The sequence below is a fragment of the Microcaecilia unicolor genome, chromosome 3, assembly GCF_901765095.1.
Source record: "Microcaecilia unicolor chromosome 3, aMicUni1.1, whole genome shotgun sequence".
NCBI classification, from domain to species: Eukaryota; Metazoa; Chordata; class Amphibia; order Gymnophiona; family Siphonopidae; genus Microcaecilia; species Microcaecilia unicolor.
Genome location: NC_044033.1, coordinates 113,402,836 through 113,417,999, shown reverse-complemented (window position 1 = coordinate 113,417,999; position 15,164 = coordinate 113,402,836). Strand labels below are relative to the sequence as shown.

Genomic DNA, 15,164 nt, shown 5'->3' with positions numbered 1-15,164 from the left:
TGTGTAGAAGAAATTAATGCATGCTCTACAACAGTGTATGAAAAGTAAAGAGAGTTTACCTTGGACTAAGGTATGTATTGAAGCTCTTCTTGGCAATGAACAAAAAATATGCTGGTGATAGAAATAAACATGATTGTGCTGCTGGGAGACATGAGAATACTAGAGCTGTTGATGTGCACCTTGGCTGGAATTTGAGTGATATATTTTCTTTAAAAATGTTATATAGTAATTTTGGACACACCTTCTGGTAAAAGTGTTTGCCTCTTTTAGGTGAGGTTCTTGCAGTATGCGGAAGCTGTGATTCACTAGGAGATTGGAAACCTCAGAAAGCAGTGGTCCTTAAACCTGATGCAGATGATTGGTGAGCAGTAAATTAAGAATTTTTAGTATTTTAGTAGCATTATTAAAAATGCATTTTTTTTCCTTCAGGTAATTAAACAGCAAGTATATGCATTTAAAATGCCAGTAACTGGGTTCAGGAAAACCTTGTTTTATTTATTGGAAACAAATAAAGATCAGCATGCAGTTGTTCCTCCATAACAGTAACCAAACCAACCATATTTTATCTCTTCACCCACCCCTCTGGGAGAGTTAGAAATGATCCAAAAGGTCTGAGAATCGGAGGGGACACACATTCATTGTTTTAAACTCCTCGGTGTATGGAATACTGTCTAAAAGTAGAAGTAAAACTCTTAGGGCTCCTTTTACTAAGCCATGGTAGTGATTCCCATGCGGCAAATGCGACAAAGCCCATAGAAGCTGAATGGGCTTTGTTGCATTTGCCGTACTGGGCATCACTACCGCAGCTTAATAAATGGAGCCCTTAATGTTATAGTATTGCCTATTTTTTCGCTGAAGCTATATTTAAAGTATCTATGAAAATAGCTTAAAGAATGTAGTATGTTAAACACTTTCAGACTTAGTGCTTAATCTTTTATCAGAGAAATGCAGGCAATATCAAAACAGAGTTGTGATATGTAATACTAAACAATAAGACGCTACTATATTTATACAGAGTTTACTTACAAAAGTTATACTAAATTTGAAGATGGGCCAAGACATGGAAAAGTTTAAAAGTGAATTTCTTTCCTGTGGTTTACAATGATTTTGGTATGTTCATAGTTGAGATTAGTAACTGTTCATTCCTTATGATTGTGGCTAATTATATTTTTTGCTGTGTTTTAAATTCATGTGCGTGTTTTTAATTTATTGTAATGTTTTTTTACATTTCAGTTTCAGATACTTGGTATTAACCCCTGATGCAGCCATTTAGTGAAACATGTCAGGTTCTCATATGATCATTTTATGGGATTAAAAATTTTAAAACACAGAGCTCTGTCTTTTTTGTTTTCAAGGCACATATCCCCCACCCCTTTTTTTTTCTATCCTTGTAACATAGGCCCACCATATGAGCTTTGGCACCCCATTAAAGGTTTTATATATTTGTTAACTCGCCTTTCCTTAGCGTCCCTCCAGACTGGCCCAGATTGTGACTGATGAGTTGTGCACGTCTTCCAGCAGGTGGAGTCTGAGAATTCTGACTCTACAGAGTGAGACAATAAGAGCCCTTGCTAGGTAGAAAAAGATCCATAATCTCAGTCTCCAGCAGGTAGAGGTTGGCGAGCCCTTCAGTCTCTCTAATTTTCCTCTGTTTCCTTCTCTTTTTTTATTTATTATTCTCTCTCTTTTTTATTTATTTTTTTTTTTAGTAGTTTCTTTCCCTTCTGTGCTCCTAGGGTTTCTCTGAATCTGTTCTGTGGAGACTGAGATATGCGGGGATCTATTCCAACCTCGGGGGTGTTACACCTGGGTGGCCCCCAGTCCTTCCTGATACAGCGTCTCTTAACTGCTATTGTGTGTTTTGCCTCAGTCTCTTCAAAGGAAGAGCAGCTAGGCAGGGAGAGGCAGCTGTTTCTGGAAAACAAACAAAGTGAGAAGCTTGGTTGGCTCTGTATTAAAGGGTAAACGTGCATACCGGCTGCCCCGCTGTCCTCTCACTCTCCCTCCGGTGCGCCAAGTTTAAAAAAAACTCTGCACCACCATTTGCTTTACCATGGCTGAAAACTCCACCACTGCATTGTCTGTCAGCTCCGCTGTTTAGGCGCTAGTGGCTGCTGCAAGAACTGCACAGTCATTGATAGCTCCTCTGAGGCAGGTCCCTCGGCTTCCATTTCGCCGGCTCCATCAGCTGGCGGCAAAGACTAGTCAGCGGTGAAGGAGAACTCTGTGGTCCTGATTTTGGCAGGAACCACCACCATTTTGACTGCTCCTGTCAGGCAGAGCAGCCTGCTTTTCTGCCGACTCTTTCAGAACGTCTTTCCTACAGAGTCGGAGGGGGGTTTCCATCCAGAATTTGTGCTGCAGATGTATAAAGCTTTTATGTTGCAGCAATCTAATCCTTCACCTCAGGGAAAAGACCTTCAGAAGGACAGTTAGTGGCTGCTAAGAGGTCCAGGGAATCCTGGACTGTGGATGAGGATCGTATGTCTGACCCGGAACAGGAGTTTTCTCAGGCAGGCAATTTAGAGGAGGACTCTAGTCAAGGGGATTTATACCCGGTGAGGACCCTTCTGTCCCTAGAATCTTTCATAAAGAAGATTTACAGGAGTTCATTTCTTTAGTTTCCTCAACCTTACATTTTGAAGAAAAGGAATCTCCTGCTGCAGAGCCGTGTAAGGTGGATCTTTTAATAAAAGGGATCCGTAAACCATAAAGACCTTTCCTATTCATCAGGATATCAGAGACGTTATTCAGGCATAGTGGGACGTCCCTGACTCGGCCTTCAAACTGTCTAAATCAATGGTGCATCTCTATCCGGTCCCTGAGGCTGACAGGTCTCTTCTTGAAGCCACCTGTGGTGGATGTAGTGGTCTCGGCTCTCACTAAGCAGAATACAGTGCCCATGGATGGGGGTACAGCGCTTAAGGATGTGCAGGGTGCAGGACCACCGTATGGAGGTGTTGAAGAGTAACTTCGATGTGTCGGCCTTGGCAGGTCAGGCAGCCTTTTGCGGATTCTTAGTTGCCAGAGCTTGTTTTGAGTGGTCAAAGTGCTTGATTGGTCTTCGGATGATTTGTCTACCATTGACGCTGAGGTGGCTAAGCTCGAGATGGGTTTGGCCTTTCTGACCGACGCTTTGTACGATTTGTTAAGTGCTTCCACCAAGTCAATTGCCCTGGGGGTAGCTGCTAGGAGGTCTCTTGGCTTCGGGGCTGGTCTGCAGATGCAGCTTCTAAGTCTAAGCTCAGTAAGTTTCCCTTTCGGGGTTCTTTATTGTTCGGTTAGAATTTGGATAAGTTAGTCTGCAGTTTGGGGGAGACGAAGGTACCGAGACTTCTGAAAGACTGCAAGGCTTCTCGGCGCAGTTTGTTTTCGGGCAGCGGCTGTTGGAGAAAGCGAAATTACTGACCTATAGGAGATGCTTTCCTATGACAGCAAGACTGGTGTTCATATAACCTCCCATCACCCCTAGGAGTTACATTCTGTGCTTTTTGATCAACCTGAGGGTCCCACGCGATTCGGGCTGGTGGGAAGGCACTCGTGTGTTACAGGTCTACCAAAGGTTTCTTAAAGGTACAGGAATTCTGGGCAGAATCCACCATGGGCTCTGTGGTGTGAACAGCTGCTACAGGTGAGTAACTTCGCTTTTCAGGTTTTGTATTTCACAATGGTAGTGGAGAGTTTTGTTGCTATTACTCAGATGAAATGAGAATTGAATTTGTTTTAAACCTTTATGGTAACTTCCATGGAGAATGGTGCTAGTTCTGATCCGCACTGCAGAGCATGTTTACATTTAATTCATAAGAGCTACCATATTGTTAGACCGACGATCCATGAAGATCACATATGCAGTGTCACATGTTGGTGTGTCCTGGGTGAAAAGGTTGAGAACTACTGGTCTAAGGAAACTACACTAAATATTTTTTTCATCTGTTCATCTGCCTTAGTTGGTAAGGCAGGCCTTTCAATAATTATTTGTTTACATTACGGAGCATTATATGCATTGTATAAAAATAGGTATTGAAAAGAGAATGTACCACAATTCTAAAGTGTGTTTTTTATTTCTCAATTGTTCTGTAGCATTTTATTAATCATGTCAGAGAGCAGTTGAGTTGTCTAGTTGTTAAGTTGTCTAGACAGCTTAAACAAACACATGGACTGCATCTTAACACTGGAGGTCTGGTTGGGAGAATCCAGTCCAAAGTGTGACAGCACCAGTATGGCATACCTGATGTTTTGTTGAACAACAACAGTCCAACACAGCCACGGTTCAGCTAATGCCTGCGTCAGGGGTGTATGATCTTAAACATAAACTAACAAGAATAATCACATTGAAATAATATCAGTCAAATTAAAGCAATTAAAATTTGTTTTATTCTAATAACTGTTAAATTTTTTTCACAGTACACTATGGAAAGCAACAATCATGCTTACAAGGGGCGTTCTAGTTCAGTATCGTTATTTTAAAGGCTTGTTCTTGGAACCAAAGGTATGTCTTTGTTTTAAGTAAACTAGGTGCATTTCGTTGCTGAACATTTGCTCTTCAGAATACAAAATGTTTAATCATTTGCACAAAAAACTACCACGTCTTTGGATGTAGTAAATAAATGGTTGTAAAGATGTCATTTAAAGGTTGTAAAGAAATAGTTCTGTAAAAAAAAAAAAAAAAAAAAAAAGTAAAATCTTTAACCTACTGCCTTTACATGAAATCAGCATTACCTTAAACACTAGTGCAGTAATCCAGAGGCAGTAAGCATTCAGATTGTGAGAGACCACTTAACACATTTGGTTCAATATACACTAACCAGTGTACTGTGCACCTCTTGCTAATAAAGAGCACTGATGGGGGAAGTTATCAGTGTGGGCCACTGTTAAGTCATGCTATTTTAGCACAGGGTCCCATTTTATGCAATAAGACCTTGTGGTAAAATATCAACGTGGGCTGCAGTTAAGTTGGGTTAACTTCCCACCTTAGTGATTGTCATTTCTTGGTTGCACCTAATTTACTAGGATACTTTATTAAGTTGCACCTGCCTATGGAGATCTGGCATAAATAGGCAGGAACAGTTTTAATTTACAGAGTTCACTGTAATAACTTGAGTTTGAGCATTGACTAATATATGATATTATAAAGTGTGTTTAAAATGGAAATGGTCCTTCAAAAACATTTTGTGAGTGTTAATTGCTGTTAACCAGCTTTAGTGCCTAAGATTTAACACAACAGAATCAGCTAAATGTAACAAAATATTTTTAGATTAGATCAAATAAATTGATCTGATTTAACATTTACCAAATAATAAAGGTATTTCATAGAAAACAATGCTTTTAAGAATTTTTTCCCTGAATAATAAAGCAGGTTTTTTTTTTAATAATACAGCAGCTCAGCTTTGAGAATATTTTTTTTCTGCCTGCATTATTGGCAGCGTTATCTTAAATGTTGGCATTATTTCAAGCAGAATTGAAAAAGTGAGACTTTAAATTTTACGCAAATACATGTGCAAAAATGAATTAGAAGGAAATGATGCATTTTTAATGAATTTTGTTTTGTCTGAAAGATGGGTACAGATAAAATTTGATTTTATTTTTGATCCCTGTATATGCCATATAAAGGAGGCAAAATATGTGAAAATTAAAAAAGTAGACTTTAGTAAGTTACTTTTTTAATTTTCACATATTTTGCCTCCTTTATATGGCATATACAGGGATCAAAAATAAAATCAAATCTTATCTGTACCCATCTTTCAGACAAAACAAAATTCATTAAAAATGCATCATTTCCAACCCCTCTCTCCATAAAAATATATTAAAAATCATACAAACATTTTGTACTTCCTAACCCAGACAATGTTGTGAAATTATGTATCTATGTGTTAAATGTCAACAAAATCTCTTTTGAGCAGTTAGCAAGCACTAATGTTACAGCTTGGAAAGCAGGGTAGGTAGAAGTTACCACCAAAGACAGTGACCTTACGTACGTTACTTGCGTTCATTGCGGCATGGCACATTTTACTCAACCACAGTTTTAAGCTATTTTATGTAAGTCCACTTGATAGACTTTAGAGTAAAATCACATTTTGTTAAAAGCTAAATATTTTAAGTTTTAAAAAAATGTGCAGAGCAAAACAATTTTGGGAAAAATGAGGCATTTACAATTTTCATTTCCACCTATCAGTTATAAAACATCTTTTCCCTTGAAGCATTGAATTGATTGCTCAAGTTTACAGTATGTGTTGGTGAGTGTATTTCTTTAAGCGATCTGTATCGCCGGGGGTAGGCAACAGTATGTATCGTGTGGTGCAGGGACTGCCAGGGTAAGTACTTGTTTTTTATTGACTAGAAGAGTGCATATTTGTGAGCATCTCTGGGAAAAGGTGACTAAAAGTCTCCAGAAACAAAAAAATAAGGTTTTAATGAATTCTGTTAGAGCAAACTATATAATACAAAGGTCCAAACCTCATCCTTTTGTGTGTGGGGGAAAAAAAGAGTTACAGAAGTTTAAATGTAACTTTTGCAGACTGGTCAATTTTCATATAATGGTTCCATAAATAGTCTCAACATTTTGAATCTATTAGTCACTTTTTCCCAGAGACGGTCACATTTATTTTATAAAATCCTGCATCAGTGTCCTAACTGCAACTTTGTAGTTGTCCACAGAGATGCTTGCATTTATTTTTTTTACATTTATTTTAATTAAAAAAAATTTTTCAAGAAGTTGTTTTAATACACTTTTCTTTGGACTAGTTATACTTCCTGGTTTATTCAGCAACAAAATGAACTTGCATCCTTATAGTGTCAGGAGTTACATAGAAAAATGTGCATAGTAAGTTTACCAGGGTTTGTTTGGGGTTTTTTTTCGGTAGCCAAAAGTACCCTGTTGTGACTAGTAGAGAATTTGAGTTAGTTTTCCATGAAAGTATCCATCCGTCCAGCCATCCATCATCCATCTATCTCTGTATTACTGAATATCTGCTGCTTCCTTATTCTTTATAAGGCATTGCCTACTGTCAGCAGATGCTTCCCTGTATACTATAAAAATAAGTATTCTACTAGCCATGCTTTCAGCCTTACAGCTGCTGATGGGAGAAGCACTTAATAAACACACACAGCAAGGCTGCCCCTAGCTGGCATTAGAGTAAAACTGAAAGGTTTGGCCTCGGAAGAGGCTTCTCTTCCATATTTTGTGACTTCTGGATGAGCCAGACAGACTTGAAATATGTAAGTGAGGTTTTTGTTTTGTTTTGTTTTTAGTCATCGGATGTATGTTTGTGTACTATATTTGCTGATACTTCAAACTGTTAATCACAATATAGAGGTCAACAGCTGTGGAAGTATAGCAGATATAATACCAGGTATAGTTTTGTTCTATGAGTTTAGTTATAGGCCCATAACAGCTAAAGTTTATTCTACAAGACAGCATAAGACATTTTTGTTGCTGAATAGATCCCTCATTTTTGTTGTTTAGGGAGAGTTTTCCATTTCAAGTAACATTTTGTTTTAGTTGTCATCTCTGGTATTCAGTGAAAAGATGAGATGAACAAGGGAAGAGGGAACTGGCATAGGTTACATGAGGAATGGTATATTATATCCTATGTCAGTGGTTTCCAAACTTTCTTGGTTCATGGCATCCCTAGGCCACACGTTTCCTCTTGGGTCGTCATCTCCACTCCCCACCCCCGGAGTGGGGTGGAGTCTTACTTTTACTGGCGGGGATGCCCAAGCCTCACCCATTGAAGAGGTCTTATCCCCGAGTCCCAAGTACCATGCTGCCTGTGCTTTGAGGAGATCGGTGGCATGCTTCAGCCACCGACACCAGCACTCCCATGCATGCTCATTTCAGCATGAACTGAGCATGTGTAGGCATGCTGGCATTGGCGGCTGAAGCATGTCACTGACTTCTCAGGCAGCATGGCGCTTGGTGCTCAGGCAGCAGACCCCGTCAGTTGGCGGTACTTGGGCATCTCTGACTGCCATTCCACGGGTTCCACAATTTTGATTCCCCTCTGAAGTTTGCTTTGCTGCCCTGGGGCACTGTGGCGTACAGTTTGGGAACCGCTGTTCTAGGTAGTCCATTTTTAACAAGTTATAAAACATGCTCTGCAGTTTACATAATGTAAAAAAAAAAGTAATTCAGTGTCAAGATTTTTTTTTAATAATTGATTACCTTAGTTATATAATCTCATTTGAAAAGAAATTGAGAAATCAGTAGTTCTGTCATCCTGTAATTAAGTCACTGGTTCTAAATGTTATCATGCTTTCAGATAATTTATTTGGAGAATGATCAAATTTGTTTTTGTGCTCTAATGGATTTTGCTGCATTTGCAGAAAATCTTCATTACATAATTTCAACACAATGAGGCCTCTTTATGACATGAAACATTTTTTCATAGTTTCCTGAGTACAGCCCTAATTACTCTTGTATGAAAGCTTTGGGGCTGGTTGTGATAAAGTAACAGTGTTACAAAACTAAACACTGCTCGAAGTCTGTGGACCCAAATCATTAAAAAGTGATCATTGAAATTAAAAACTTTTTTTTTTAATTTATTAAATATTTTTCTTTGTTGTAAAGCTTGAGTTATAAATGAGAACTTCTTAAGCAGTGGATGGTTGGCATTCCAAATACACTTTGATTTATCCTTATTGGGCTTACAACTATAGATGGCCTGAATGAGGTAACCTGGATTTGTTACCCAGACCAGCTTTCTGTTGCTCAGCTCAGTGGGGATTATCAGGACTGGCAACAGCAGTTGGCAGCCATGGGGAAGAAATTCGGGCTAATAACAGTAATGACTGTTGCTTGGCCTTAGGGTGCACATGTAGTGGCTTTGAAGTGAGAATATGGGAAGAATATGAAAATGTAGGAAGGATATTTTAATTGTATTATGGGTGTTACATTGAGAATTATATGACAGTATCGTGCCTCAAACTTACACTGAGAAGGCATGTAATCCAAGTACAGTATAATAATAAGCTTTATAAAAAGAGAGAAAACCTGGCAATAGAAAGAAAGGAGAAAAAGCTCTGACACACCCAGGTTTTCATGAAGTATTATTTATGTGGATTTTTATACTAATGGCAAAACTTAATTATTCTCATCTGGGCTTGATGGAATAGGCCCTTTTACTAAAGCTTAGCATGCGCTAAGTGCCATGTGGCCCATAGGTATATAAAATGTTAAACTGTACCCTGCTGTATACCACCTTGGGTCAATCTCTTCATAAAGGCAGTTAATAAATCCCAATAAATATAAATAGGCTGCACAGCATTTAGTGTGAGCTAATTGTGTTGGCGCATGCTAAGTTTAAGTAAAAGGGCTCCTTAGATTGTAATAGGAACAATATGCCATTCATGTAATATATGTCCAGGTGATGCTTTAAAGCACATCAGAGCATTGCCTACTAGAAAATTAGCTGTACTGACATTTTTTTCACTAAAATTAACCCATATTTCCTTATCTGTCTAATAGACCTGTCACAAGGTGATCTTTGATAGTCAAAAGAGTTGTAGGCTAGTATGGACAGCAGTACCCAGAACTGATCCTAAAAATATGGAGGCAAAATAACCTGATGGAAAGGTAGCCATTTTCCGAATGACACACTGTATAAATAAAGTAGACCAAGAAGTGTTCATCAATTGTACTCCAATATTGCATTACAGAGCAAATCTTTTAATGAACATTGATAAAATTTTATTGCATTGAGATGCACCCTTGTTTCACAGATTCACAAAACTGGTGATTTGGTATTTATAAATAAAGAATAAATTCTATCTCGGAATAATGTTTTGTGAACCAGAAGGCATGCAAACTGTTCGCTATGCCTTGTTGAAATAGGATGAAAGGGGCAAGTCCAAGGGCCTTAATAAAGAAGTGTCAACATTGATTTAGAATGGGAGACAGGGCTGGAGAAGGGGAAACATTAGGAAGTTGAACAGTGGCTCAGCTCTGTAGCTTGTTCAAATTTCTCTAGAAATCCAATGGAACAAGTAGAAATTGCCAAACCTAGAAGAAAAATGATGCAAATAAGTTTTAATGAATTGGACCCATAGATTTCTTGCACTTTTTATTTGTTTTGATCACAAGATTGATCTATCCTATGATACAGTTCCTTGTAATGTAATTGTAGATCTTCTTAGATGACATTATTCAGTATTGTGAATAATAATCATGGTAGCATGTTGAAATGTGTGTGGCTTTAAATGCAGGTAATTGTTAATGGAAAGTAGCAAACAGCATTAGGTTTTCTTTGCACATGCATTTGAGTGGGTATATACAATTGTGTGAACTGAATAGAAAATTGCACCAGCACTGATATTGGTATTGAGAAGCAATGCAGAACTTTGGGTCTGGCAGTCAGGATTAAAAGTATCTGTATGCCATGCAGTATTGCATAAGTATGCACATGGCAAGCACTAACACTTGCCTTATATCAGTTACAAAGCTAACTGAGTGTCTGAAAATTCTGTAAACCACTTTTCCTGTACTTTTCTGGAACTCCTGGTTGCAGTAGTGTTTGGAACACTGTCATGTGTAATCTTGAATTAAATGGAATATGATTGGAACATGTATTTATGTAATGCAATTTGTGGTGCTATGACTGACATGAGCCAGCCTGATCTAGTGACTCTGAATTGAGTTACAGGACTTTTGTAACCAGGCAGCATCCAGAGAGTTAGAGGAACTGCCTAAATAGTTTATTGAATTTATGGAAAATACAGTGTTGGTGTAAGTGTTATGACCCTGTGCAATTTTGAAATACTGTAGAGCATACAGTCTTGGTAACACGATTAATTTGGAGCTCTATTCATACCTTCTTTGGCAGTCATGAGGTAGTAACATATTGGTGCTGAAGAGCTTGCCTTTCTTTAGTAAGCCAGTTTCATTAGTTTGTGAAGAAAGGATTAGTACTTCAAGAATTTTGATCCTATGAGCCCTCCTGTTTTCATGCTTAGCCCTTTGGTTTTTTTGTCTTTTGGGTTTTTTTTTTTTAATCTGCGGAAGCATTTTACAAGTAATCAATATTTGTGCCACTGTAACATTAATTGTTTGGCCAGTTGATTGTAGCAATAATCACAGCACATAAGGGATTTCCTTATCCACATTCAGGAAGGTGGAATTTGCTATTTGTTTTATGGCATGTCTGAAAAGCACTTATGTGGTGGTTATCTGTTGGGAGTTGTAGTAGCTTTTGTGCAGTGGACTGCTGAACTTTGAATGTCATGTGAAGGCTAGCTATTTGCTCTGGAGTTTACTCTTTCTATTAAAACTGATCAGTTAAACTTTGAAAAGCATTACAGATTCTATGAAAAGCATTACAGATTCTATGCTAAGCATAGTTTTGACTTTTTCCCCTGGGAGTTAACCTGAATAATCCCTGGGTACCCTTCCTCAAAAATAGATTTCCTGATACCATCACCGATGGCATCAGGAATAGAAATGGTAATAATGGAAAATTGTAAGATGACACTATAGTTGAAGAACACAACCAGGAGTTAATATATTTTCGAACTACATATTCAGGAGGTATAGTATTCATTTTCATTTCTGTCATGCATGGCCATTGAAAAAGTGTTAAGTCTGCATGACACATAACACTTGTGTTCTTAAACCCATGTGTAAACAGGGAGCTGCTCTTCAGGTGAACTGTGGTGCCAGCTACTAGTACACTGGACAAGATTAAGGCATAAGGGAAATTAGGCACATTTGTGGGGCCCTCTAAGATATGCAATTTAAGGCTGACTTTTTTGTCCTATTAAGTCAGCTGTCCTCATAGATTTCTGCAGGCAGTGGTGGATGCTGTCCTCTCCCCACCCCCTTATACATTTTCCTCCAGTTGGTAGGAGGAGTTGGCAAACAGTGCTTCATACCTGCTGCTTCATCCTCTACAGTTTTTTTTTCCTCTGCAGCCTAAACTACATAAAATTATGTCGGGGCCGGCAACAGAGAAAGAGGGTGCCAAAAACTTGAGCCTGCGATGTCACTGGCCCTGTGGGTTAAGTTGGCCCAGAATTTACCTGGTGGTGTTGCGTATGCAGGGAAAAAAAAAGAAGAGCCAGCAACCCCCTTCCTCTTTCTGTCTCAGGTCACCTTCCTCCCCTGTCTACCTGTAAAGGCAGTTTTCCCCTCCCAATCAGACAGCATTTCACCCAACTTGTACCCGCATCGATGCCCCAGCATCGTCTTCTGCCATGCCTTGACCCCACTTTTGACATAACTTCCTGTTTTCCACAGGGGCACGGCAGAGAGAAGATGCAGGGGCTGATGTAGGTAGTGTTAAGTGAAATGCTGTCGGTATTTGGGAGGAGGGAACTGCCCTTAAAGATGAGCCTAGGGGAGGATGGCCTGGGGGCGCCAAACCAAAAGTTGACTCAGAGCATCACGGTCCCAGCCCTGAGTGATATGTTCTGTGAGTTTTAAAATATATTTGATAGGAGGCCTACTGTGCTTATTTGCCTAGAGACTTACCAGTTAATCCTACCCTACAGCACTAGACATGAGCAACAATGTAGTGATTATATTTTATAAACAATACATGCTCTGAGGAGCTTAATCTAGTTGACACATAGACAAGAGGTTTCAGTAAATTATAGTAAACATGGTTAAAATCGACATAGCTGTGATCAGAAAACTTGGATCCAAGTTTTAAAAAGTAACCATGGAAAGGTAGGTTTTTAGGTGAGACATGAATATGTCTAGAGAAAGGGACGTGATGCATCAACTCGGGGAGGCTGATCTAGGCATTCAGCGCATCAAGATGGAAAATGCAGAGTCGAGAGCTGGCAGTTGAAGATAAGGGCACAGATGAGAGCTACTTACCCATGGACAGATGTCAGAAGGATGGGTGTAGGGGAAGATGAGAGAGTTAAGATAAGGAGCTGCAAGCGAAGGCACTTATCGGTGAGTAGGCAAAACTTGAACTGTATGTAGAAGCAGATGGGGAGTTTTATTTGACCAAGAATTCTCACAGAACTGAGGTATGGATGAATAGAGTCCAAATGAATTTGCAAGGGTACCAGGAAATCCAGGACTGCTAGTTCCAAAGTATTACTGTGCACAGTACCATGCAATGCATGGCAGTCATACAGTGCTTATATTATTGGTATTAATGAAAAAACAAAATTATGCTAACTTGTTTAAATTCTCCCTTTCTTGTCAGCAAGTTAAGCTGTTCCTGTTCATCTGAAGCAAGTTCAAAATAATGCCTTGTTCCATCCAATCCCTTTCGATTCTGCTACCCCTTCTCTGTTGGGGAAGCCTGCTGCCCCTAAGAGGGAAGGAAAGATAACAGGCTGTTCAGTAGTCACATTTGAAAGCTGGTTAAATGCAAAACATTTTAGTATACAAATTTGTAATCATTAAGTGTTTCTGTTATCCGTGGGAAAGTTCAGCAGACCACGTTAGTGGAATAACGTTTTCCTTTCTGCCTCCAGACTGGTCAAGATGCTTGGGTTATGCACACCTACCAGCAGATAGAGACAGAACACTGACTCTGAAAATTGTATAAAACCCTGTGTAGTTCCTAGTATCTAGTATTTTTTTTTAGTCTCCCAGCAGATGGTGTCTATGCAGCCTGTGCAGTTTGAACTGGTCTGGTAGACCTGGGGGTACTAATAACTTGTTTGGTGTAGACTTTTGTTTGTGCTTCAGATTTAAAATGAAAAAAAAAAACAAACACATGTTTTTCTTTGCCTCTGCCTTATTGAGTTGGAGGTGCTGGTCCATGGGGGCCACTTTTCCCCTGGAGGTTCTACACCCAGAAGGCCAGATCCCTCCCTCCCTCCCTCTGAAGATTCTGAATGGTGGAGTCTGTGTGCCTCAGTTGCAGGACTCCTGTATGCCTTGAGTACCCCTGTTCCCATTTACAGCTAGGCTCTGTTTAAAAAAAGAAATGTTTACTGGAAGAACTATGCTGGCAGGCTGAAATAGCTGTATTTTGGGTTGGCTGCTGATTGGGAGTGGTACGTTGTTTCAGGGAGTCTGCTACCAAATGTTTCTGTGCTGGCTGCTTCCCTCCATGGGTACGAAGGCTTTGCGGTAAAAGCTGCTGTTCGTAGCATGAGTGGATATGCTTCGTTGAGCCATGCATATGGTAAGGAAGAATGGTGATGTTAAGGGCTCCCTGTTGGCTCTGTGGGGAACTGAAGTTCGTTGTGGCTTCTGGAGTAGATTCGCCACAGGTATGAGGAGGACCTTTCAATCCATGAGGAAGAACCTTCTTTAGATGGAGACCTTGAGGAGGAGGGGGATCTTCCTCCTTGGGAGGATCCCATGGTAGTCCACATACTTTGTTGAGAAGAGCTGGCGGAGTTGATAGTGCAGGTGATTTCAGTGCTAAAGTTTTGAGGATGACATGTCGGAAGGTGTGGCTAAAACGGTGTGGCTGAAAAGGTGGACCCACTAGTGAAAGGGATAAGATGTCCAGCTAAGTCTTTCCCCATGAATCAAGACCTTTTGGAACATGAGGAGTGGAAGCCTCTGGACACACCCTGCAGAGTGGCTTGAGTGATGGGCAAGCTGTACCGCATGCCTGAAGACAGAGATTACTTCCATTCTCCTACTGTGGATGCCGTTGTGACAGTGGTCATGAAGAAGATTACTATTCCAGTGGATGGCGGAGCTGCACTTCCAAGATCCCTAGGATAAACGAATGGAGATCTTGTGAAGCATAGCTTTGACCTGTGTGCTTTGGCCCTGTAGACCTCCATCTGTGGAGGTTTGGTGGCCAGGGTTTGTTTTCGGTGGGCTGAGAGAATTCTGGATGGCCCTTCTGCTGGATCTGGCTCTGAACAAGGAGATAGCTAAACTGGAGATGGGCTCTTGTATGTCCACCTCAGAGCTTCGGCCAAGAATTTGGCTCTCTCTGACACCCATAGGGCTTTCTGACTCTGGGCTGGGCGGTGGATGTAGTCTCTGAGTCTAAGCTGTGTACACGCACCTTTTGGGTCTGTGCTCTTTGATAAACAGTTGGATAAGTTGGTGAGTGGCCTAGGGGACTGTGAGGTCCCTTGGATTGTAGAGGTTAAGCCCCAAGGTGTGGGTAGATGTGTTTCCATGTGAGGCTATTTTTCAGGATCCTAGGCAAGTACAGTGTGGATAGATTCAGTGGGAGAAGTCATAATTTTTTTTGTTTGGAGAACTCAGGCCTTTTTAAGAGGCGGGTGCAGGTACC

At 40.0% G+C, this 15,164-nt stretch overlaps 1 protein-coding gene across 3 annotated transcripts in view; it reads left to right on the top strand.

Moving 5' to 3' along the window:
* GPCPD1 (glycerophosphocholine phosphodiesterase 1) overlaps window positions 1–15,164 on the top strand; it is a 158,554-nt gene that overhangs the window by 17,061 nt on the left and 126,329 nt on the right. For all 3 annotated transcript variants that reach the window (XM_030196300.1, XM_030196298.1, XM_030196299.1), the window contains exons 3-4: window positions 271–361; window positions 4,405–4,489. In XM_030196300.1, the coding sequence (XP_030052160.1) occupies window positions 271–361; window positions 4,405–4,489 (176 nt within the window). The remainder of the gene's footprint in view (window positions 1–270; window positions 362–4,404; window positions 4,490–15,164) is intronic.